Genomic DNA, 27,489 nt, shown 5'->3' with positions numbered 1-27,489 from the left:
TTAAAGGTTTAAGGGTTTTTTTTAATTTTTAAATTAAGTTATTTTAAAATATGCACAAAGCTCCAGCTAAAGACCTACAGTTTAGCTCCTGTATTTCTGCAATCTCCACCCTCTATATTTCTCTCAAAAAGAAAAAGATTCCCACACTCCTTTTGAAATCATCATACCATTTGTGTCATAATGACTTTTCCAGAAACCTCTTTGGATGCTGATGACAGAGAATCATGATTCCAGAAAGGAAGCAGAAGTTGAACAAAAAAAGTTTTAAACAACCTGTATTAATGGAACTGTATTTCATAATGAGGTAAGAGAAGTGTGCAGATACATTCTACCAAAGAGCACATTATAGGAGGCACAAAGATACATTTTATTGAAAGGAAATAGGCAAATAATAGTAGTAAAAAATGTACTACAATATATGACATTTCCTACTGCTTCTCAAAGCATACAAAAACACCTTCTTTACACAGCTTTCAAAAGCAAGTCACAATCATGTAGTATAGAAAGACAGAATTCCAGTCCTAAATACTTAACAAGCAAAAAAACACACAATGGGAAAAACATAAATTTTAAAAACACACATGTGTATGCATATATCCAGTCTCACATTTGCCCACCCTACCAAGCTGTTATTACCTCTCACCCCGGTTAGCTTTGCAGAACCAAAATGGAGCAGAGATCATTACAGAATTTTAATGTAGAAGAGTGAATAAAATTTAATAAGGATCGATGCCTTAACACGTCTCCAAGCTGGTGGAAAACTGTGGGACTGCCTTAGGTGGCAAAAAGTTGTTGCCATTTCCAATACAAAAACTTGCATTATAAGCGACAGTGAGGAAGAAAAGAGTTTGATACTGAAATGACATGCTGCATTCCTAGGAGTGGAAATTACAAAAAAAAAAAAAAAAAAAAAAATCTTTTAAACTGTAAAATAACAGCATCATTGAGGTGCAATAATCATGGAATAGGACCTATAGAACAAAGGCAAGTAGAGATTTGAAATCATAAGCTATGGTTTTGACATTAATTTCACAGATTTTACAAAAATTCCTGGAGAGCGGCTTTTAGACAGACCCCAAACAATTAAAATCTACTTCTATCCAGAGAACTAAGATCATCTTTGGTACCACTGTACTGTTTCTTTTGGTTGTATATTTTACATCTTTCCACTACATGTTCATTCTGTCTACTTCCTACAACACATTCATCTCAGTAGCAAGTGCTACTTTGCTGGGGACAGTGTTCCAGTAACCTATTAAACTTGTCTCGATGTTTCCATTCTCCTCTCTTTATAGGGAAATCCGTGCACGCAGTGAAGTTTAAGTAGGCGGGTAAACTTTGCACCTCAAGTCCTACTAAGATGGAAATGCCTTCAGCACATGAACTGTTTGCTACTCTCTGTTTACATAGTAGCCTGCACAACAGCCCCCTGGCCCTTCTTTCTAGGTCCAGAAAAACTGGACCACAATAAACACGTAAATCAAAATTAAATAGGCAGGATTTTTATGGACTGCAGTTCCAATCTTTATTCCAAAACTTAATCCGCACTTAAAAAAAAAAAGCACACTTGGATTCTATTCATTAAATCACTCTATAGAATAATTTCTAAAAAATCTTTAATGATCACAGGTATTAGGACCATTTTGCAGGCTCCATTACAGTTTAGGGGCTATTTTATTTAACTTATAGCACATGTGTATGTTCTAAGCAACAGCAGTACTAAAATCAGGTTTTTAAGCATTCATAGCTTAAGAATGGTCACCACACATTTTTAGATCCTGGGACCTTTAATAGAAACAGTCAATTAAAAAAACCTGCATTTGTCAGACTAGATTACTGATTTCAAGCAACCCCTCCCCCAATCATGTGACTACGCTCTGCACTCTATCAATTAAAACTTGTTTAATCTTAGTGACTATCATACATGCAAAGATTAAACAGTAACCTGTAAGGGCCTGCGGCATATTCTGCTCACCTGTAATTCTGTTTTAGCAGAAGCTAAAGATTCCCAGCATTTTGCTAAGCAACATCCTAATCTAAGAACAATGCAGAAATTATACGATTCCTTTTCCTTTGAAATCACGTTGTGTTCCATGAGCGTGCCTTTCCTAATCCCTTTTTCACTACCAAGAGCACAGGATCAGATTTTCTTTCTCCAAGTGTTTGAATAGGCACCAGTTCCCAAACTGCAATGCAGGCTCTTCTGGTGATCTCAAAAGCCATGATCCAGGGTCTATAATCAGTGTATACAATCACATAAAACAGTAAAACTTGAAGTATTTTCCACTGATAGTAAAAATCAATCATATTCTGCAACTGACAGAGGTCAGTTAATCCAAGTTCAGAAAACAGCAATTTAAGGCAATACCATTGCCCACAGAGACATATCGGTAAAATATACACTTATAATTGCCCAACATCTTATTGATTTCCTCACTCAACAAGCCTTTTCCTCTCCATCACTGAAAGCAAAGCCTCGTTAACTAAACTTTTAAGACACTATTAGATACCTGCTAATTAACTAAGCCAGAATTACAAAACTGGTAGCCAGCAGTGTTAATGATAAGTGCAAAAGACTTCCCATTGGGATCTGGAAACAGATATCTGTGTCTGCACAGAGCTGAGCGCCAGCTATCAAGTCACACTAGCCCCCACCTCCTGTGCTTCTGCAGTGCCCCCCCCTGTGCCTCTGCTTCCAAGGGAGTGCGAGGCTTGGGGGACTTCAAGCTGGGTTCATGCAGGCAGTTGCATAGTCCATTCTAGAATCAGATTTGCTGGGAAAAGCAGTTAAGAGACATCCTCAAGGTATCAGTATTAACCAGTTAATTTGTTGACTTAATACATCTATACAGTATCCTGGAAAACGAAAACTTAACTGTCTTCAGTTAATAAACTAGCTCTTACAGTCACTTGTTAAAATCAATGCATACACAATGCCAGCAGTCAGCACGGTTTCAACTTACCTATTATCTGTTTTAAGTAACACATTCCCTAAATCATACACAACCAGACTTCCTAGTTTTCAGAACCGTACTGTTTACTGCAACACAGCAGCATGTGCGCATGCTGGAAACTGATGCCTCACAGTACTTGTGACACTGGAAACGCAAATGTTCTTTGTATTACCTGTACATTTTTAGACTTTACTAAGTCTTAGTTCCTAGTGAGCTGATGAACTAATTCTTGCCTAGCCTTTTAGAAAAAAAGGTGCTGAGCACTGACTTTTCTGTTACACAATCTATAGACAGCTTTTTATCAAAGGATCACATTCAACCTGAAAAACCAGGCCTGCCATGCTCAGTATTTCCAAACCAAAGAAGTCTTGGTCTGAAAAAAATTTTCAGTTTTGAAACCATGAAAATTTGTTTGTTGCTCCTGATAAATCACAAAGAAAAAAATTCAGTAGTCATTTCAACACATGCTCTAGGACAGACAGCAGCACAAACAGGCAGCAACTGCTGATATTTTGCCAGAAATGCCAGATAGATCAATACTATTAAGAACAGCTATAGCCAGTGCAATCTCTCATCTCCTGCCTTGCAAACTTTACTTAGATCTGTAAGACACTATGCACATTCTTTATCATCATTATCATAAAAGATCATTTTTGTACCTAAGCTAGCAGACAGTGTCTAATATCTGAAATACGCAGAGATACAAAGAAAAATTTAACCTACTGATTGAGTTTCTTTAAAAATCAAGCAGCAGTGTATCAGAGATATGACACAAAAACAAATGCCAAGCAGGCAGACTAAATAAGGAATCCACCATACTCAAATTTTAAAATGCATATTATTTTCCTAACATAAAAACAAGATTTTCAAGACACAACTTATTGAGTTGAATCTTTAAAAGACCTTAAGATATATATGTTACAAATTTCATGCCATCAAATATAAATTTTGTATCATCAGACATGAAAATGAAAAACAAACTTTTTTGCATGTTTTGTCTGAGAAATTATGACATTTTTGCAACTTAGAACATTTTCACAGCTTTACAAATTGAGGCTTAGAGAAAGACCAGTTTTAGTTTTTGTAAGACTGGTAATAAAAATTTCTAAATCTAGCAAAACTGCTTTTGACCCAAATGCTTACACTAACTTCAAATTTGTGTTCATCAAGTATTAGGCAGCTCTACCTTACAACTGAAATGATTCACTATTATACATGTTCCTTAAAAAAAATAGTTGTCTTTGATACAGAATTGTCGATCTTAAGACTATCAGGTTACATAAAGTACAATTAAATCCAGGCATTTAAGTGCAAGCTTGCAGGGAAGAAAATTACCTCAGGAACAAAACAGTAATTCCTTCTGTGCAGATTATTTTCAATTCAACTCCTTGCTTTAGTGGTTTTGGAAACTGGCAAAACAGGAAAATCTTGAAAAGGGTGTTTAAACACCTAACCTGGGTTTTGTTCACTTAAGACACGTTAATAATCCATTGCTAGTGGCAGTTCTTTTGTAAGAAGGGACATCAACTACTGACAAGATTCTTTTTGCTGAAGAGGCTATTTTAAAATATATGCTTACTGCAAAGCAAATCAACTAAACACACAGTGTAAGAACTGATGTAACAGGTAGATGGAGCAAATTAATCTGTATCACAAGTAGGATTTCCCCCCCCCCCCCCAAGTTACTTCAGAGAAGCTGCTAGAGGAATCAAGGTACACAGACGCTTCTTATTTCACCGTGCGTATATGACTGGGATGTGGAATGTGCTCTCACTGTGTTCAGACCTGTCCCAGATTTCCCTCTGATTTGAAACAGGAGGGAAAAGAGTGTCTCTCTCTCTCTCTCTCTCTCTCTCTCTCCCTCCCTCCAGTGCTAGCAGCCGCCCTCCGCGGTAGGGAGGGCTCTTACTACCAGGTTTAACGGCACGTCTCGAGTATTTTTAAAGAAAGAAAAAAAAAAAATAGCTCTCTTCGCGAGACAAAAGCGCAAAAGCGGCTCACACCGAGTACCCGCCGCTCGGGCTGTCCAAGAGGAGGCAAAAAAGCGGGGGCTCCGGCTCCCGCGCCCTGGGGGGGGCTGAACCGGCGCCGCTCTGGGGAAGGGCCGGCAGCGCCTCACGACCCCGGAGAAGCGGTTCCTGAGGGAAGGCTACCTTAAAACACACGCCCGAGGGGCAGGGGAGGGTGTTTAAATTTCTGCATGCGGCGACTGGAAAGAAGGGTAAATCCCACCTGTGCCAGGAGGCAGGCAAACACACACTCCAGCCGCCCGTACGGCCGGGGTGCCGGGCCCAAGCCCCACACGGCAGCTGGCGGGGCGGGAAGGAGGGGCGGCTGGGCCGAGGCGGTTCAGGTGTCGCTGTGAAGGAAGGGGCGGGGGGGGGGGGAGAGGCTGGAGAGTACAACCACCCCTCCAGGTAGGAGGGCAGACGGGCGGAACCGATGGGCTCGGGGTTCCCCGGGCGCCAGGAGAGAGAAGCGAGGGCTGGGGCTCCCCTGCCCCCGGGCTGGGAAAAGCGGGGGTGGGGGGCGACCGGCGCCCCTGCCCCGCCGTGCGCCGAGCTCAGAGCGGGGAGGCGGGAGGAGCGGGAGCCCCGCGGGCCGGGGGGCAGTAGCACCTTAGCCCTCCACTCCCCCCCCCCCCCCCCTCCTTTGCTTTCCTCTCTCCACCCGGGCGAGCCCCATTTCCTCTCAGCGGCAGCCGAGGGCGCTCCTCGGGGCCGGGCGGGGAGAGGGAGCAGCAGGAGCCAGAGCCGGTAGCGCCTTGTTCTCTGCTGCCGCCGCGGCGAGCAGCCAGGCCGGAGGGGGCTGCGCAGCCCGCTCCCCGCCCCGCCGCGCCTCCCCTCCCGGGGCTCACCTCTTCGATGGCCGCCACCGTGTTCCTGCACTGGGCCATCCGGGTGGTGAAGTTGGAGGCGGTAGGTGACTTGTAATCCTCATTGGTCTCGGACACGAATTCCGACACGGAGATCTGGTCCGGCATGGCGGGGCGGGGATGAGTGGGGCGAGGGGAGGGGAGAGGGGAGGAGAGGGGGGGGAAAACAGGCGGCTCCGGGGGGGAGGGGAGGGCCCAGGGGGGGCTCCCCCCTCACATCGCTCAGCAACCGGCGGCGGCAGCGCCCTCCTCGCAGCCCCGCCGTCTGGAGCGGTGTTGTTCCTCCGTCTCCACACAAGGAAACTCCCCGCACCCACACTCCTCCTCCCCGCGCGGTCACGCAGCACCGGGGGCCGGGCACGCGGCGAGCGGGGGGGGGGGGGCGGCGGCGGCGGGAGCTGCCTCCACACCCCGCCCTCCCTCTCGCTTTCTCCCTCACGCACACACACACACACAGAGGGCGGAGGCGAGCCGAGGCGCGGCCGCAGGAACACCCCCCCCTTCGATCTCCGCACGCCTGGAGGAGACCTGCAGCCACGCACTCGCCCCCCGCCCTGAGAAGATGGCGGCCCCCTCCTTCCCTCCCGCCCGAGCTCCGCCGGGGGAAGAGAGGAGCGGGCAGGCGGGGGGCGGGGTGGGGAACAGCGCGGGTCTAACGGCAGGCACCGGCTGGGTAATCCCAGGGACAGGCAGGACAAATCCAGCCATGTAATTAAGATCGTGTTTGCCAACAGCAGCAGGAACCCAAGGGCAGGGGAAGGTGAGGGGCGATGCCTACCTGATGCAAGGAGGGATGGGTTTAGCTCCATCTAAACATGAGGAAAAACTTTAGTTTGAGGGTGGCAGAGCACTGGCACAGGCTGCCCAGAGAGGGTGTGGAGTCTCCCACTCTGGAGACATTCAAAACCCACCTGGACGCTGTCCTGTGCAACCTGCTGTAGGTGACCCTGCTCTGGCCGGGGGGTTGGACTAGATGATCTCCAGAAGTCCTTTCCAACCCTGACCATTCTGTGATTCTGTGAAGCCCACAGGACAGGTCTCTGTGCTGTCCACTCTGTGACTGCCCAGAGGTGGCATGGACAGTCTCTTCCCTCACAGTTCGTACTCTGTATTTCAACAGTTTAATCTGTTTTATGAGTTTGCTGCCTGGTTTCGAGGGACCTAGAGTTAAGAAATGCTGTCGTTCCCAAGAGGTCCATGCAAAAATACATTGAGGCTAAGTAACATTTATATCTAAATTCTTAGAAAGCTTTTTCTGTACTCGAAGAGGAAGCGTTGTTATCAGAGGAGGAGACACTTTGTTCCTTCATATAAAGCCACAAGGATTAATCGAGGCAGAAAGTGCAAAGCTGGGCCCCAGCAGCGGCGTTCGTGACTGACACAGCAGAAGGGAGATAGGCAAGGTGTCACTGAGCAGGCATGGTGCTTGCTTGTGTTGGGAATACAGGGACGTGATCCACAGTGGTGGTTTCTCTTGGCCCCAAAGCCCTTAGGACTTCCAGCCTGTTAGAGCAGAAAGCTTCGGAAGCCTGCATTTTGGCCCAGAAACTCTCCTGTGGCTCTTTCACTCCCCTCTGGTGATATACTTACTAGCATTCTATAAGTGATTCTTTATTACTGTGATTTAAAACTCTCCAGGGAATTCAGATGAGTAAGCAGGTACTCTTGTGCTGCAGTTTGTAAAATGTCCAAATAAATAAATGCAAGTCTACCCAGATGTTACTGCCCTTTGCAATCCTTGTACAAAGTTCTCCTTTAACATAAATGAGGAAGCTTGTCAACCATATTTATTTTACTGGTTGTAGCAAAGCAGATGAATAAGCAGCGACTGTCTGCATGTCCTTTTCTTATTCTAATTCATAGTAGTTTTTCCATTCTAATTGTTCTTTATTTTCTCTCATAAAAATCACCACCATTATTTTGCTTTTAACTTCTGTCTCCATATAATTTTGTGTTATAAACCCCTCTCCTCAAAACTTGTGCATGGTTCAGTTAATGGGGCACGTAAAGGTATAAATTGTTCCGGTGCTAATGCATTAAACTTCTTGTCCATATCTGTATGTCACATAATAAATGAGTATATTTGTGACCAGGTTGAGTATAAATATTCATTCTCACTAAAAATGTGTGATGTTTCATCTTTGGTTTTGTACCAGCTGATGGTTATACCTTTAGAGCAATACTTAGCACACTATTGTCCAAACTGTCATTCTTAAACTATCTATCCTATCTTCCAATGTGGCATATTTATTTAGAAATTGTGAAGGGAATGAAAAACTTGGGGTCTGAAAGGCGAATAACACTAGATTTTTACTTTTTGAAACAGCTCTTCTGTCAGATGTAGTCCAAATCTGCAGCATATCAATGTACTTTCTGGTGGTTGCATCTTCAGTTTGTTATTGGAGTATATGCAACTAAGACAGTATCATCATGCAATGAATCTTTAAATTCTACAGACCATATTTACACATCAGGTTAGGTTAGAAGACTGCAGTGATATCTCCCCGTCTTTAACTTAATACATTCAAAAATTTGCCATCCTAATGAAACTGCTAGGTCCTCTTGCTTGACAGACTGCGCATTTCACTCAGCTCTCCTTTTTCTGCAGCTAAAGACTTCTGCTTGAGTGAACCTACTAGAATACTTCATATAAAGACTAAACAGTTTGGAGAATCCACTGCTCCTGTTAGTGTTTTATGACAATGGCTAGTCACAATTTCTGTGTCTTCCACCTATTGCTTGTTACTACAATTTTTTCAGTAGGTTAAGGAGCTATTCAGTACTCAGACTTTTCTCCCTATGGGGATTCTTGTAGGCTGTAATGAAATCATTTCTCAGTTTTGTTTCTTGATAAACCAAGCTGATCAACTCCCCTCTTTTAAAGAGGGCAAAGCTAATTTGAATTGCTTTGCATTGGCCACAAACCAAGATTGAATACACAGATGGTGACTGTGGGTCAACTGACATGTGGCAACTCGTTACTCTGCAGTAACACTTTTATTAGTGTGTGCGAGCCCCGCGTCTCTCACTGAACGGATATTTTCTCAGCCCTTCCATCATTTTTGTAGTTCTAACACCTCAGTAAATTATTATCCTCGTTCTCTACTCCCTCACTGTTACATTCAAGAGTGTCATTAGACTTTCTGGTCCCCGTATCATACTGGCTCATCTACCTGCCCACTCTGGACTCCAGGTATTTATGAGTGACGCTTAATTTCAGCATCCAGACCCATTCTTTGAACCTGTGAATAAGTGGAGCAGTGGAATGGCTTGATAATGAGACAGCTGTGAACAAGGCTTGCTTATGCAGGATCTGGTACTACTGTTTTGTCTCTAGGATTTTCCTGCGTGCTTGCTCATCACTGCTCCTTCTTCTTGGCTTTGGACTTTTCTGTCTGGCTGGCTTTCTCTGCAATTAATACTAGATAAAATGTCACTGTCATCTTTGACCTAGTCGTGCAGTTAGAGGTCTTCTGCTAAAGAGAAATAAATAACAAAAACACTTTCCAAAGATCCGAGCTCTGCACATTGCTCTGCTGAAAAGCTTGTAGTCTTGTGGATATGTATACACGACAACTCCATATGAAGTGGTGTGAAATTTGGGGTTTAGGTCTCTTTCTCTTGCAGAAGATATGAAAATGAGAGTACTTGATTTGTACAAGCATTTCTTCCTACACTGACTCTAAACCAGCTTTAATAGTTTCATCAGTCATTGTTATTAGAAACATGTCAGATCTCCAAAATCGTAAGATAGATTTAAAAATAATTTTCTTCTCCTTTGGTTTTTGAGCCTTTAGAAATCTTATCTGAATGTCAAAATATTTATTTGCATCACTGCTGATAAGTAAGAACCCAAACCAAGGACCAGGTGCTATACAAACACAGAACAATAAGGCAGCCTCTGGAGATCTGAGCATCTAAAATTAGCTAATGGAAAGGCGATTGAGTGAATATAAGGAAATACCGGACCATTATTGGTATGTATGAAAGTCCGTGATCTTCTCACACTGTTGCCCAAATGTTTCTTAAGACATTTTAAGTAGGGTTTTCAAGAAGGCTTATGAGATTGATTGGGTTGATTAAGGGGGAATTATTACAAGAATGAGGGTCAGCGTGAGAGAAAGTGCACGAGGCTTTGTGTCCTTGAAATGTAACAGTTCAGAGTTGGAGGTTAATGTCATGGATCAGACGGAGCCAAAAGTCAGTGTCTGTTTAATGAAAGGACATGCTAAAGGAGCTGTGAAAATAACAGGGAGAGAACATGATGAGGTGGTTCGCGTATTTGATGATCCTTCAAGCAGCTGCATGGGATAGGACTGAAAATGTGCAAGGAATTATTTTTTCCACAGCAGTCATGTCATTATTGCCCTTCACTGACTATCTCAGTAACAGATCGTTTCATAGTATTTGCTCTGTCTTTCTTTGATATTTTTTTTTTTTCACAGAATTTCTTTCTTTGATACCTCCAAATAGTTTGAGGAACTATTTTTTCTTGGTCTTCTTTGTATGTACTCTGTATTTACAAGGATTCTAAGGTGTATTTGTTAATTCTATTAAAGGTGATTTGAGGGCACACAAGAAGAAGGTGATTCATAGAAAATCTCATTACCTGCATTGTTTACCTTTGAACTTAAAAAATAAGCATGCAAATAAATGTAGTCTGTCAGCTGCTAATTACCAGATGACAATTTTTGGGCAAGTAGATGTTAAACTCAGAAATTTATGTAGTACATATAAGTCACAGCAGATAAGTAAAACACTGTGTGATAAGCCTTGTTACTGGATTCTGTTGTTTTATCCCAAGTCTTATGATATTTTTCTTCAAGTATCAATCCCTGGTGCTCAGTGTTCAGATAAACACTTTCAAAACAGATTCCGCTTTTGAAAATTAGTTCCCACAGTTTTGGAGAAAGGCTTCTTATGATTTCTAAAGGTACAAACCCCTAAAAGAACAGATATTTGGTTATTTTTGAGTCTCTCCAATGATTTTGGAGGTCTAACTCATATTTTAATGATACCGATTACAGCTTGTAGCAGCTTTAGAATAGCACGTGTCTGCTGTTTAAGAATGCAATCGTGGCATTATCCTCTTGAAAATAATTCCTATTTGAAAGTGTACTTGCTGTTATATGTATATTTCTAGAGATTTATTTCTACAAATAAGTGCAAATTCAAAATGTTAGTTTCAAAAAGTATATTTTTAAGGTCCTTTTGCATTTGGAAGTGCCTGCTTGGGAACCTGTGTTACAAGCACATGCTTGTCCCACTCTTACCATGTAATCATGTTCCCTTGCATTGCTCCCACAGACTTCTGTGAAGAATTTACAAAGATCTATTTTCTCTAGTATTAATAGTAACAACACCACCTGCAACTGAAGTGGTAGCATGTAGTCAAAGGCAAGAAAGAAAACACAGAGAAGAGTATTGGTATTTTGTGCTGTTTCCCTCAAAACTCCCAAAGGATATTATTTTAACCAGTAGCAGGGGAATATGCTACTTAAAGGGTGAAACTTGACAGGACTGAGTCTGTACACCCTTCAGCATGATGGGAGTTTTGCTTACTCAGGTTTGCTAGAACTACACCATTTCTTTGAATTCGGTAATAATGTCTTATGGTCACAGTATTTGTAAGGTATGCCCTGGATGAATGTGCTTACTCCCATGTCTTATATAAGAAGGTTTTTGGAATCCAGTGTTCACTTCAGTGTGGGTCAGACTGAGTATGTCTGCATGGATCGTTCAAGATGCCCTCAAGTGCTGCACCTCTCACAGTGCCTTAGGCTGGATTGTGATGTGTGGATCAAGCTGCAGGTCCCTGGGCCATCTCTAGAACACACATCAGATGGGAAGCCCTCAGGGATACCGACTGCTGAAGAGTTATCTTGCTACAGTCCCAGAAAGGTTCTTCTAATATTCATGCTGTACAGATTGCGTTTCCCCTGGATGGCCTGCTACTTCACACTTTGTCATTGTCCCTTACCACCACAACCTTTCAGGTAACATCAGGAGAGGGAAACTCAGTCTTCCTAGTACCTTGGTAATCGTAAACACCACTGCAATCAATATTCATGAGAACAAGCACATCGTGGAAGGTCATTTCTCAAGCCTCACGTCACCCTGAACCACATCCTTCCTGTCGGCAGCTCAGCTGTGCCCCAAGAAGATAACACAATGGAGATAGACTGCCTTTCCCTAGACATGCCTTTTTGATCTTACTCTGATCCTACAGCTCTAGATGACCAATGAAAATCAACAAGATCAGCAGTCTGTGGGCCACTTTTGCACTCACCAGACCATATTCAGTACACTGTGGTCTGTTGCATCAGCTCCCTGATGTATAACTTGGGATAAGGTGATTTCTTTTCTGAGAAATTACAGAATTACAATTTGGTCCCAGAATCAGCAAAGTTTCAGGTGACAGGACTTTCACGGAAGACAACCGAATCGTGTTTAGGAATGAAGAGACATTAGTTCCCATGGGCACAGAGTGGAGACAAGAGGAATTCAAGAATTTTTAGAAGGAGGGGAAAAAAAAAAAGCCTGTATTATTGTCAAACACAAAGCACCTTTATTTCCTCTCATAAATTTGCTGTCAAGGAGAGACTCATGAAAGTCAGTTCAAAAAACCCAGTGCTCCATTGCCCCACTGGAATTTAGAAACTAGAAAGTGGTCTCTCTTCAGAAAGACAGCTTAGAATACTATGAAACCCTAAGAAATTAAATGCAATTTCATCCGGCTAGGGCCTGAGCAGGACAGAGAAAGAAAGACTGTCAAAAAAGGGATCTAAGACTGAAGTTCACCTGGCTTTAACATGGAAAATAAGCATAGAAATCCAAAGTTTCCCCATTGCAGTGAAGCGTGGCTTCATTGCAATGAATTTAAGCAGAATTTAACAAAAGATCATAACTATATTTCGTCTCCCAGAATCGGGCTTCCAATCAAAAGTGAAGCATATGTGATCATGTACTTCATGAATGCCTGGTAAATAAAATATGCTGACCTTTAAAGTGGAGAATACAGTTAGAAACACAAATGTCTTCTAGCCTGAAGTCTTGTATCCTTGTATGGTAAAATCCTCACCTGTTCAGACTTATGCCAGATCACCTGCCTTGAATGGGAATAGGTGGCAGTGATGAACTAGCTGCCTTGGATGCCTTTCAGGGGCCATCCTTTGCTGCATTGATTGCTTGCCACCAGCTGCTGATCTGGAATCCATTGAAAGTGGTAGGAAATGTTAGTTTACTCTGCAGGACAACTGCTTGGTGATGGGGGACAGGGCAAGCCTTAGGCAGTGCAGAAAGGAACTCCTTTCAGAGGTCGTGGTTCTGCTCTTGAATTCGGCCCGGGCAAGGTCCTGCTCTGAAGGTGCTCCTGAAACTTGTGCTTGGCTAGTTTGGCATTTCATACTTACATAGGGCCTGCATCCTCCTGGGGGAAGTGCTTATAGCAGCTCTGAGTAGTAGGGAAAGAGCCTGCAGAATCTGTGTCCAACTCACAGCTCAGGAGGCTCTCAGGCAGGAAGGGTTCTGTGGAGAAGGTCATTCCCTCATGTTATACTGAGAAGTCATAGTTTGTAACACACAGCACTATGGCAATATGAATAGAACAGAATAGACTATTTCAGTTGGAAGGAACCTACAACAATCATCTAGTCCAACTGCCTGACCACTTCAGGGCTGACCAAAAGTTAAAGCATGTTGGTTAGAGGCAATGTCCAAATGCCTCTCAAACACTGACAAGCTTGGGGCATCTACCACCTCTCTAGGAAGCCTGTTCCAGTGTTTGACCACCCTCTTGGTAGAGAACTGCTTCCTAATGTCCAGTCTAAACCTCCCCTGGCGCAGCTTTGAACCATTCCCACCTGGGTAGCAGGGAGACGAGATCAGCACCTCCATCTCCACTTGCCCTCCTCAGGAAGATATAGAGAGCAATGAGGTCACCCCTCAGCCTCCTTTTCTCCAAACTAGACAAACCCTGAGTCTTTAGCCACTCCTCACAGGACATTCCTTCCAGCCCTTTCACCAGCTTTGTTGGCCTCCTCTGGACGTATTCATGGATCTTCACATCCCTCTTAAATTGTGGGGCTCAGAACTGCACACAGTACTCAAAGTGAGGCCACACCAATGCTGAATACAGTGGGATAATCACCTCTTGACTGGCTGGTTATGCTGTGTTTGATGCACCCCAGGATGTGGTTTGCCCTCTTGGCTGCCAGGGCACACGGCTGACTCGTATTGAGCTTGTCCACAGCAGGCTCAATGGATATGGATAATGACACAGGAAGAAGTTTATTGTCAAAAACTCTACATTTTTCTTGGGGATTGCTAAGATGTCCCAAGTCTATTAGAGAGGAAACTACCTAATTTTCACAAATTTGTAAAACACACTAGGACAGCTGTAGGTGAACACTTTTGTAGGGTGAGTCCAGTGCAAGAAGAATCCTGTCTCAGAGCAGAGCTCTTCCTTTTATAGTTAGTGAGGAAATACTGTCGTATCTAGGCAAGTTATCTTAGGAAAGCGACATAACACAAATATCTGCTGGTTACGCACAGTCAAGTTGACTGCTGACCTTTGAAAATGGAAAGCCCCAATTCTCAGTTCTGAATCTAATTGCCGCAAACCTTTTGTGGCTATCTTTTGAGGTTACTCACTCTTTTAATAAATTTCCATCCATCTTTGTTTTTTCTTAATGTTCTTCTAGCACTCGGCATACTGAAATGTGGAATAAGCTAGTATGAGGCATCTTAATGGCCTACAAACTTCAGCCCAAGCGTTGGCTGCTGGAGAAAGGGGAAAAGGAAAGAGAGTGAAAGCTGGGAGTGGAAAAAAATTAGAATTAGATTGTCCTTATGGATTAGTGCTGTCTGCACTGTTGTCAATATGGCCTGCTCTCTGTGCTTCTAAGGCGTCCCAGCAAGGAGATGCTTTACCAGGCATCACATTTTCAGAATGGCAATGACACCTGGTTTATTATACCATGATACCAGGAGATCATGGAGTGTGAGACATCAACTTGAGGCAAATACCAAGCCTACCTCCTCTGCCTTGGCCAATTTCCCAAGGGCTCTATGGCAGCCCAAGCCTTGGGCTCCCACATGGAGTTCCAGCCTGACTGCTCAGATCCTTCTTGGAAATGGACTTGTGTGATCTGAAGGACCTCACAGAATTTGTACCAGAGTTTGAGGGGAAATAGCCAGTAGCATTGAACGGTGTGACAGCAAGGAAGTAGTCTTTCAGGAAGGTCAGGAGGTGAAAAAGAAGAGGAAGTGGTGAGTGAAAGAGAGTGAAAGAGAGTGAAAATGATGGCGTATCGTATCCTGTCTTGCCCATCCTACAGGATGAGTTGTGCTAATGCAGGACCAGCTGATGAACTGTATTTGTGACATCTGCTTAAAACTTAGAGCTGAGATGTCCATAGAGTTTGGCAGATCTTGGGAGGACAAAGGGAGACTTCATCTCATCTCTAGAGTACATTGCCAGTCCATCTCTGTGCTGGAGGGTAGCAGAGTGGAGAAGACTCAGAAGGCAGATCAGCTCTAGGCCATGTGGTGCATTCCCCTTGCACTACAGAGAACATTAAATCTCAAATTAATGTCATATTTTTACTTGTGTGCTTTTGTTTTCTTGCGTACTGGCCACAGGCAGAAGTAGAGATTACTCGAGAGTGTGATCCTTGTGCATCTCAGTGGCTCCTGCTTGGGTTCAGGGAATTGATGCAGCACATCATGACAGCCAGGCTTCTCTAAAGCACACAGTATAGAAGGCAGGTTTTGAGTGGCTAGCAACGTTGGGCTGAGATGAATGTGGGTGTAAATGTCTGACTTTTGTTGTAGGGGTATTTTCTCACTGGGTTAATCAGAGGTGGTTGATTTGACCTTGATGCTGTCTCTGAGAATGATATTACAGGGTAGTATTGGCGCAGCCATTGCATCTTCCATTTCAGACTATGCTTTGTGTATCAGGATTTTGGTTACAAAATTTTGATTCAATTGTGGGTCTGATTTTATGGAGTTATCAAATAGGAAGCACTTCCAGACTAGTGGGCAATGGATTTAGGATTGTGAATATGTCTATCTTAAGTTTCCATTAGCAGCCAGTCAACATCTGGAGAGTTTGGAAATTTTTCTTTTACATCAGGGAGTTTGTCTGGAGATATGGAAGTCAACAATTCAAATCTATGGTTTAGTTGAGTTCTCTGCCTTCTAGACTTGAGACATTGTCCCTCTTTTTCAGAAAATGTTTAAGTAATTGATGCAACTGAGCATAATCAGCAGGCAAGACTGAGAACAGCCCCACTGAAAAACAGAGCATGGTGCATCTCTGTTGAGAGGTACAGCTTTTTGCATCTGTAGTGGTAAGTTAAAGGTACAAAAGTACAGCATGGGTCCTGGAGTGCAATCAGCCATACTGCTAAGTTGTTAGAACAGTCCCTGGCATAGGTCTTGAATTCTTGAAGTCTTCCAGAAAATGTGTAAGCATGCTTTGGGGGATAGGACAGTGTACTAATGTACACTACTAAATGTACCCTGTGTTTTAAAATCCCTTAAGATAGACGAGTTTGATAATGACTATAAGAATGTCGTAATCATTGGACTTTAAAAACAGCTGTGTCTTCTGCACCAGTTCTATGAATCTAACCTCCCTGTCTTGGTATTCAGCTTCTGAAAGTGAAACACACTGATTCCAGTTTAAAAACACAATTAATCTAGGAAGACATTTTTAGTTTCCTTTGAGAAACATGAATCAAAAAATACTTTGGTCAATACAATCCCAGTTCTCATATAGTTCTGTTTAGCTGCTGATGTGCTTACCCATCTCTTTATGTCTGAGGCCCATAAAGGGGTGAGACTGATATACAGAGATTGGTTCTTCATCCTTTCCCTCTTGGCATCATGTTTAGAGCCTGATTTTGAATACGGATCTCTCCCAAAGTGTTGGGCTTATCCTAAATACGTTAACTAATGCTACAGCTGGCACCTCACTTTGCTAAGTCTTGCTGCTTCAGTCACACTGTAGGTTTGAATTTAGCATTTTGTGGGTTTTCAGCACAGCATTGTATTTCCTGTGCTGTCATCTAAATAATTATGCAGTCTGCTCTCATTGCGCTTATCATAGCACTACAGTCTTAACTTTGTTTGCATCTTACCTATTTATGCACAACCTATTACTAAGTCATTACCCTCCAACACTAGTAGCTATCCATTTTAAAATGCAGTCCTAAGTATGGAATTGCTGGGAGGGTCTGGCAGTGTTCCTGCAGTTGCAGGACAATGGATGCAAGGACTATACTTGGATAATGCTGTTCAATGTTAAATTAGACTTGATATGATAATGGAGTTTCTTAGAGTACAATTATAATGTTTTGAAGTACATAATAAAATTATGTGGGAAATAGTAAACAGCTGAAAAAGCAAAGCATAAGGATTTAAATCATCTCTGAGGCTGTTTCAAGAACAGCGGAGGCGCTTAGGCAGTAGAAAGATGCGTATGTCAGAAATGAATAGATTAGATAGGACCTGAAGGCTTATAGACTTCAGAGAGAAAACAGAATGAACTAAAACTAAATCAATACAGCAAGATGTATATTAATTTTCCAGTCTCCCTTATTACTTATTAAACACAGTTTAAGGAAACAAAATAATTTCATTAAACAGGGCCGATTGGGATAACTAACTAACTTTAACTCTTTGAAGATAACATTTATAATGGTAATGAGAAATCAACTACAGGCAAAACATTCTAGCTTTGAACTTTATCAATTCAATCATTATTTTGCCACTAAAGAGAAGGCCAAAAAAATCAAATGTTTATTTATGAGGTATTTATTGTGGATAGGGAATCAAATCATAAACATGATTTGTAAATAAAAACATTTGTGAGTAATGGAAGTAACAGGGGAAAAAATTTCAGATTTATCTGAAGCTCTGAATTACATACACTGTTAATGTTTGGTAAGTAACAGACAATCTGAATAAGGCTTACAAGGTCTTCAATATGTACAAAAAACCAAGAGTGTTAGAACAAAGCCCCTCTTTCATTGGTGTTATCAGCAGCTGATCCCTACCAAGCTTTGTAGGATTAGTGGCAGACAGTGACGAACTTCAGCAGAAATGTACAGACTTGTGGATGCCACAAAGTTCAGTCCTTTTACATCAGCTTTATTTATGTTTGAGCAGAGTGGCACTAACTCTCTTAAGGTATCTCCCAGTCTTTCTTTTGGTGTTGCTATCTAATGACTAAAAGGTAGTGAAAAGTGGTAATGAGTACACAGTTCTCAGTGCATCATCAGTATCCAGAGGAAAAAGAGAAAACAATCCATTGTTAAAGTCTAGATAGGAAGAAAAAGGGACATAACCATGATGTGCCTTAAAATAACAAAAAAATAGATTGCTGCCTCAAAAAATGGTTTGAATAGTCCATCAAGAAAATACCGACACTTAGAATCTAAGATGTAATACCCTGTGCTGTAGGTAATGAACTTTTCATGCCTTGGCACAAAAAGCTATGAGCATATTATCAATGAAGAGAAACAAATCACATGCCAGCATGTTGCTTGTTGTGTAGTATCTAGTAAGTTTATCTGCTTAAAAATAATGATTTTAAAATATCCTTCATTTATGTTAACATTAACATTTGCAGTATCATATGAAGGAATTAAAAAAATACATGCTAACAACTGACATGCCATTAAGAATTCAAATGGAGTAGTGCTTGTATGCAGTGCATATTGCTTGTTGTGATGCATGTAAGGAGCCTAAAGGCAGCCCCTTAATTCCTCAGCATTAGCATCCCAAGTAGCGTTACATGAAGAAAATCTGGCTCTGCAAAACTAGACTGTCCACAAGGGTCAGAGTAAGCTGACATGAGAATTTGCGGCATACTTGCCATGTACATGTATGGTGTGTCATGGAGAGTATCTTCACCGGATCAAGAGCTGATGCAATCCACTCCCTCCTGGGACCAGCACGGGGGCTGCTCAGGAGATTCAGGCTGCCTGACCTCAGCTTATTAATTGATTGGTAGCTTTTCCTACCCTAAATTAAAAATACCTGAACAGTATTTTTATTAAACTTACAAATCCAAATCTAAGTCTTTCTTGCTTTGTTATCCACATGACCAGTCTCACTCATCTGAATTAAATTATCTTCATGAATTAAAAAAGCAAGATTTGATCGTTATTTCTGTGTGATTCATTTAGGTTTAGGTTGACAGTATCTATAAATAATGGAACACAGTCTGAAATTAATTTCAGAAAAACAGAGCCACCACAGTTTCTATAGTTGTGAATGGAGCGTGTGGTTTCTGAGCACCTCTGAAGTGAAGCTACTCTGGTGCGAACTGCAAGCAACCTAATTTGACATTTGTGGCTTTACAATGTAATTTTGTCCTGTAAGAGAATAATATAAGTCTGTAAAAACTTACAATGAATTCCAGTATATGCTTCAAAGCTCATATGCCATTTTAAAAGCAGCTCAGACTTTTTCTGAAGCATTTTTTAAATGTTGGAAAACTTGTTGAGTAACACTCTAATGAAGGGAAAAGAATTAGTGCAGTAATTTGAAAGCAATTTATGAGAGTCAATCAAGAGATTTAATATAACATTCCAAGGAAGTCACATGATTTCCATTCACATATTTTCATTATCTTTACACTGACAGACAATGCAGCACTTTATTTCCAAAGTCTTATGACAGCTCTCATAAGAGAGCCATTACAGTGCACAGTTGGTTTTGGCCAAAGGTAGAGATGATTCACTTTGATACCTATCTTTTTGAAAAAAAAAAAAAAAAAAAAAAAACCCACAACAAAACAAACAAAAAAACCAAACCATAAATTTGGAGGAAGTTCTTCGATGCAGGATTTCTGATTATTTGATCACAGCGCTCTGTGGTCCTGCTGGCTTGAGTAGCTTCGTATTTACTTTTCCATATGTACAACTGCAAAATCAGAACAAGGTAGGTACACTCTACCAATAAAAATTCTTAATTTTCTGCACTTAATTAAAAAAACAGTCTAGATATTGGCAGCTTCTTTAAAAAAATGGAGAGAGACCACTTTCCCCAAGTAGGAAAAGGATAAACATAGCTGCAAACAGGTTTTCCACTTCTATAAATGTACTCAAAAAAATGGAAATTGAAAATAAAAATACTTAGCCCATGTTTATAAACCAGTTATATACTACAATTTATGGAAACCCAGAAAGTGGAGTTAATGTCCACATACATATATAATGAAATTTAAAGTGCGTGTATGTTAAATATGTATCATACTGATGGATTCTTTATAAATGCATAAGAGAGAGATTTATTATTTATATTGCTGCAGGACTGTACTAGGTTCTTTTCAGTATAAAGCAGGTTGATGTGTTTCCTTCCTCGAAGAATATAAAACTCCACTTAAACAAATAGATTGGATTCTGTGCGTTTAAATTTGAAACAAGCTATTTTATGGGGATGGGATGGTGTGCAAGATGAAATGTAGCCATAATTGTTAAAGTTTGTGACATACCGTGTATGGCTCAAGCTGTTATATCTATTCCTATATGCATTCAATTAAAGAACCCATCTTCAGTGATGTATTCTAGCACACTCCTGGGAACTAATCCAATGTCTTTAGCTATCTGTTTTACATGGAACCAATTATTGTAATATCTCTAATGTCTAAGTGGTATTGTCGTGAGTGCCATTTTAGCATGGTCCAAAGTATTTATTTCTATGAGGTTATCTATCTACTCTTCAAATTTATTATGCTTTCAAGAATATCCACAGAGTCACATTAGCATTTTTGTATCCCACAGCCAAATGTTCAAGCAAAATTTAATACAAGATAAATAATCAGTGACTAAACTCAGTGCTCTCCACTTCTATTTACATAAAATGACCTCTTCTGGTGCTTAACCTCTCTCTATCCTCATTCTACGTTCCCTGTGATAGCCTATGTGCGTTATTTATAATCCTCTGTTTGTCCCTGGTGCTGTGTGATGCTAGCTCAGCTCTGCTAAAGACTACAATCACTGCCTGGAAAACTCTGGGAATGAGAATGAAAGCAATGTTATAGGAGTTTGCAGAAGAAAGGTTCTGTCTCGTGTTACCACAAATTATCATTATTTTACAGCAATAATAAAATGTACCCACAAGCACTGAGATCTCAGTTGTGCCCGTGTTTGACCATGTGGCTGAGCTAGTGCAGTTCTCCTTTGTACAATTCTGCCTTTCCAGAAGTACAGTGGGGATAATTATCTAGACCAAAAGAGTGTTTAGATTTTGTGCATTAACATAATGTTTGTTTGTTGCAAAACATTGTGTAATTTTCATAAATTACTATTACCAGGTTCTGACTTCCTATTTGCATGAAAAGTGCGGGTTTTGTGGAAAACTCCAAGCAACTGTAAGGTAGCTAAGCATCACTATCATTACTGTTGCCATTGTCATGATTTGTTACTGGTAGCTCACTTTTACCGGTTGACATTTTATAACAGGCGCTGTATGAGCTCTTCAGTGACCTAATACAGCAGGCCTGTAAAGACTTCATTTTATAACAAAACTTCTGTTTATGCCAAGAAGTTATAAAACCTATCATCAGAACAACTGGAGAACTTTGATTTGGTGATGCTTTGGACTCACTTCATAAAAAAAAGTAGCTAAAATGTAATGGAGTGGCAAAACACAGTACTTGCATCTGAAGCACAGGAATGGGCGGTGTGCAGTGATTCAGTGGCAAGGTACAGTGGCATGACCTGTTTTTTCATTTGAGTGAATTTACTGTATGTCTCATGAGGAACTTGCCAACAAAGATTTAAAGAAAGACTGTGTGTTAGGGTCTGTCTGGCTAAGGAAGTCCCAGGATTATTTAAAGCTTTGCAGATGAGACGTGCATACAGCAAAGTGTGTTGTTTTGAAGGAAGAAAAGGTACTTACTGGTATGACTGTGGGGAGGCAATAGTAAAACTGCATTGACGGATGGATGCCTGCATGAGTAGCGTATTAAAGGCGGACTGTAGCAAGTCTGAACATCTGGCTGGAAGCTCACCTTCTAAGCTTCTCTTGTCACTTGCTAGCCGAGACATTGCATACCACAGTCATTCTAGTATAAATTGCTCAATGCACTTTTATTTTCAGATTGAGAAAAAGAAAGAGCAATTTTGCCCAATGAATACTAAGAAATCTGTGTCTTGAATGGGCAGGACACATTAGTTTTTAAAGATCTTAAAAATCCTGAGATCTTGTCTGTTCTTTCTGAGGAGTTTTCTGTTGGAAAAACATGCCGTTAGCCGTTCTTCCACTAGGACTGGAAGTCTATTGGGTCTGCAAACTGGAAATCAGCCTCCAGCTGAATCAGACTTACTGACTCAGTATCAATGGGAAATACACTTCTGTCGGCTCCTTCTCTTATACACTTATCAAAACATGCTATTACATTAAGAGTATTTTGATTCTATATGCAATGTGTTATATAAATAATTTTTTTTTTTTACTTTCACTTAATGCGGGATTGTGTGTACTACATAGCTGAACTATAGCCATGTTTCTTTCATTTTCCTAATTTCTGTGAGTTAAATTCTTAATCACTAGCCTGCACTAACAACTTCTTGAATTAAGCTTCCTCAGGCTGGTGATTTTCGGCTAAAACAGTAGTAAACATGCATTGTAATAAACATTATACAATGGTAGATTTTAACAGAAAGGAAATGATTATTTATTGAGTGTTGCTGGAGGGGTTAAAATAGTATAAATAAACAGAAAAGAAGACAAAGACCAAGGGAAGTACAGCCTACAAAGCTAGTTTAAGCATATTTGAAACTTCTGCAAAGTTCAGATGAAAAACTAAAGGATTGCTTTAAGATATTCTTCTCCACTTGGCCCAAAGCCCTTTACTACAGTAAAAAATCAGGATTTATCAGCACATTCAGGAAGGGTGAGTATGTTATGTATGGAGCATTTTAGGATTCCTCATTTAAATTTAAGTTACTAAACACTTTAATGGAAAAAAGCAGCTGAAACAACAGCAGGCTCCACCCAAAAGAAAGCATATATCAGCAGAGGAATTTGTTGGGTATTGCTTTGTTCTTTTTCGCTTGCCTTTACAAAAGGAGGCAGAAACATCACTCAGATAAATAAATATGGAATAGGGCACACCCACAGAAGTCTGGTACAATGATCTGAGAAAAAGCTGAGAAAGTAAAAGGGATTTTTAATTAGGTTTTGGATGGGAGAGATATGGAGATGGGAGCTGTAGTATTACATTCCATTATTTTGATTTTTCTTGTATTTAGATAAAGAGAACCTGTTTGTAAATAAAGGAAAGAAACACAGTAATTGCCCCAATATCAGCTCTCCCTTCTCCCTGGAACGACCCACCTAGAACCCCGAAAACTGGTTAACCTTTTGGATCTAAAGGCAACTAGAGTGTGTGTTTGGAAGCAGAAAATAGGAAATATCGATAGGATCTGGAATAAACCTGCAGTGTGCCAGGATGTCTGTCTTCCCAGGATTCATTTTACCACCACAAAATCTGGAATCGGATGACCGTAACTTGTATTCTGCATTGTCATTCAGCACTGGAGTATAAGCAGTAGCAAAGCACTGAGCATTTCAGCCTGTCCTTTTGGAGGCAACCTGGACTGCTTCTGGGCTTCCTCCTCCTTGTGGCACTGTGTGAGCACACCCAGGCAGCTGAAATGAAACAAGCAATGAGATTCAGGTACACAAGTGCGCCAGTAAAAGGACCAAATATCTGGGGGGAAAAACAAAACAAAACAAACAAACAAAAAAACCCAAGGAAAAAGAGGAGAAGTTTAGCAAAATGAACATTTCCATAGAGGGGTCAGGGAATGTTGAAGCAGGTCCTGTGCTAATCTTCTATTTCATTGTTATCGTTACTTTGCATAGTCAAATCAGATTGTGCGGGTAGTTGAGTAAAATGCATTTGATTGAAAGAATGTTTGCTGGAACCATTCTGATTCTATCTAAGACAGGAGGTGATTCCAGAAGCATTCTCCTGAGTGTACTTGTTAGTATAATGTACTGAATGACTTAAGAAGGGCTGGATGAAGAACTTAATGGGGTTTAGCAGTATTAAATCTACAGAACAGCACCCAAATAGGTGCCAACATAGTCTATCTATAAAAATACAACTTATAAAATACTTCTGGTTTTGGTAAATATGAGTAATTATTTTTTATTTGAATAAAATGAATTAAATTATAATAAAGATAATTAAAAGAGCAATTGAAGACTGAAGAGGAATGGCATCAGTAGTATGGCTTCCAGAGTTGTCTGGGCCTCTCATTTCTGAGCAAGAATCCTTTCCATGTAATAAGAGTACAACAATATCCTTAACTAAATCCCTATAATCCTCTTCAATATCTAATGAATCTCTTTATTGTTTTTTATGCTCTAGGATGCAAAAGCAATGATGTGTATTAATTATAAAATCATAAACATTTAGGCAGAGATGGCACAGCCTACCAGTTCATCCCAAGATTGTACCACCTTCATTCCTCACAGGGCCTTGTCTGAGCAGCTCCTAAAGACTTAAAGTGTGATCACTACAAACCGTTTATTCCAGTGCTCTACTCCTCACCATTAGAAATTTTTGAAGACTATTAGGAGGCTTTCCTTTGTCTTTCCTCCACAGGATAAATAACCCTTATTCTTCTAATCTTTCCTTATGTTTCTACACCTCCAATTGCTCTTCTTGCTCCCTTATGGATTCTGTCCAGGTGACCATGTCTTCTATGCTTTTGTTGAAGTGAGAGCAGATGAGGCCAGTGGCCAAGAGACCGCTGCCTTGTCTGCCACTTTCTGCGTATCTGCAGCTTCCTCCACACCACCCTTGGCATTTGTGCCCTAACTATGGCAGTTGATATATTTCCTCAGAAGACCAAGATTCCTTCTAGTACTGAAAAATACCTTCTGTTGAGGAACAGCAGATTGTAAGGATCCCTAGGCGGGGTGAGTGCAGGGCACATGATGCGATGTGCCAAGTCCGGGATTTAAACCACTGCAGTTGCCCATAGACCCTCGGTCTTTCAGAACTACAGTTGCCTTTCTGTAGCTCAGCCCTTTGTTACATTTTAACAAATTCTGTTACACTTTAACAGATTCGGGTTGTGTTGGCGCTTTTCTTTTGCCAAGCAGAAAAGTTGCATAATTAATATGCAACTAATTCTGGGGGCTATTAAAGCAGTGTTGGGAATAAACCATGAAATAGCAGCCTCTGGGATATGTGCCTGGTCTGGCGTAGGCTGGGGGTCTGGGATGCAAAGCAGGGCAAGCAGCATTAAAAAAGGACTGGGAGCAAGATTTGCAGAAAACAATTGTTTATTGCTTTCACTCCAGCATATGCATAATTTCACAGCACAGCAAGCAGCAGTCAGGGATTTTGCATAAAATAGTTGGTCAGGGCATTCTGCACAATTTGCCCCTCCCATTTATGCCGGGTGAGTGAACAAGCTGTGGTGGGCACAGGTGGTGACCGTGGCTCCGTTTGGGCTTCTCGCTCTCTGCCTTGTGCCATCTGCTCCGCTTTGCTCCTGCAAATACCATGCAAGAGACAGCAGAGAAGCAGAATCTTGTTAAGGTTAATCTGGGATCTGACTCTCTGTCTTTTAAGTGCTATTCCTCTGGCCTTCAGGTGATCAAGCACATTTTCTACAGGCAATCTCCCCATATTTGGAGCTCATCTCATAGCTATGAGACATCTTTTTTCTCATGGGACAAGTTGTTTTTGGAGGGGGATCCCCTTTATCTTTATGGCTAGAGTGAATTCTTCACAGAGAAGTCTTAGTTGAGTTCTCTCTTTTTATAGTGCTATGGTACCTGACGGTGATCACATCTGGGCTGCTGTGATCCTGCTGTCCCACTCAACCCCAGATGCCTGTTCCTATCCCTTGCGTTGCACAAGCTCATACAATTATGTGGTGAGCTGGCTCCGGGAGCTGCTCTGGCTGAGAAATAATCACTTTCTTTGTGGAGCCAGCTGTCAGCCCCCTGAACTGTCTCAGCATGTGGTTGCATTAGAAGCAGTGCTAGCAAAAAGAAAAGGATGGGAATGCAGTTGGGAAATGAGGGTTGGCACTACAGCAGCCCAGATTTGGTACCGTTGACTGCCGTGACGTAAAACATTATATCTGCTACTGAGCTTGGTGGTAATGGTAGGTGACTGAGCAATGCATGGATCTCACGCTTATGATTGTGGAAATGTGGCCCAAGTGTAAAGCTTTGCACCTTCCTCTGCATTCCCTCTCATACCTTCTGAATATTTTTCCAATATGTCAGTATCACTTGGAATTCTAACCCTTGTCAGCCAATATCCTTTCAGTCCCTTGCAGTTTCATGTTGTCTGCAAATTTATTAGAGATGTTCTCTAGTCCATCATCCAGGTTGCAAATGAAACTTTGAATGAAACTAGACCTGGGCCAGATTCCTATAGCCCCAGGCTTGATAGAAGAATGTCGCTTGATCAATCCCTCAATTTTGACAGTGCTCGATCAATAATTACTCTTAGCATATTATTATCCAATTAGGTTTTGTACCTACCTTCAACTAAATGTTTCAACTAAATGTCTTCTAAAATTCATCCCTCCTAACTGTGTCCCACCTTCTCTGGATTAATGGGTTCTCATGTACCAAGATGATGGGCACTTTCAGGGACAGTTTAATTGACCTCTGAAGGCAGCTTATTTCTACACTTAAGGCCACTTGAATGCATAGTATCTAATCCTCCCGCAATGATGGCAAATTAATATGGTGATTTCACAACAGAATGACAATAAATTAATTACCTGTCACTGGATGACATTTTCAGTTAGCTTTTGCAACAGTGCCTGGAAGTCAGCATCCTCCTCTATCCTTTCTCTCTTGCCTGTGAATGACAAAGATCTGCTGACTTTTTTTCACAGAAAAGCAAAAATAGCAAAACCTCATTATTGGTGACTGTTCTCCATAGTTCTGCAACCAGCAAGGCTGTTTGTGCTTTTCTTCATGGAATTGGAACATGCACGTGGCGTCCCTATGGCAGTAAAGCTCACACAGTGTTTAAAGCAATAGCTTCTTGCAAACGCATCAATAGGCCGTTGGGGCTGCGAACCCGGCTGCTGCCAAAGTAAGCCTTGATATCCACATGCTATGATATAGCTTCTTCAGTGTTAGTCTTTAAAATACTATGTTTGTTCTCTTCTCCCGGTGTTTTACAGTTCCCTACCTGCTGCACGTAATTGTCGCTAAAGTGAAGGAGACGGCAGGTGACCCCTGCCACTCTTTGTTTAGCCATTCCTTTCAGTGGGAAACTGAAAGCCAAGGAAGAACGTGCATGGCAATGGACCTATAGAATTAATGTCAATTAATAATAGCTAAAAAAGAAAAAAGGCCGTTCAATCCTTCCTTCCACAATTTTCAGAGGAAAGCTAAACTGAAGGCTTGAGGCCGATATGATTCAATTCCATACACAAACCAGTTGCCACCTCCATTTTTGCCTGGAGGCTGATGCTTGCAATCTGGCTGCAATAGTTTGTGTCTAGAGACAGCTTTGGGTTTGCTACGCAAGAAGGTGCTATTTGAACTGTGCACACGTATCCTGCCAATCTTGAAGACATGAAATCTCATTTACACATAAGTAGGCAATCATCTAACAGAGTATAAAACACTTAATTAGCTTAT

General features: G+C 41.4%; 1 protein-coding gene across 1 annotated transcript in view; it reads right to left on the bottom strand.

The window, feature by feature from the left end:
• ASAP2 (ArfGAP with SH3 domain, ankyrin repeat and PH domain 2) overlaps positions 1-5,937 on the bottom strand; it is a gene marked incomplete at both ends in the record, with an annotated part of 97,306 nt that extends 91,369 nt beyond the window's left edge. Inside the window, one exon of the mRNA XM_082481282.1 lies at positions 5,812-5,937. Coding sequence (XP_082337408.1) covers positions 5,812-5,937 — 126 coding nt within the window. The remainder of the gene's footprint in view (positions 1-5,811) is intronic.
• Positions 5,938-27,489: the final 21,552 nt, after the last annotated feature.

This window comes from Vanellus vanellus, assembly GCF_965231255.1.
Source record: "Vanellus vanellus genome assembly, chromosome: 3".
Taxonomy (NCBI): Eukaryota; Metazoa; Chordata; class Aves; order Charadriiformes; family Charadriidae; genus Vanellus; species Vanellus vanellus.
This window is presented reverse-complemented; position numbering and strand designations above follow the sequence as displayed.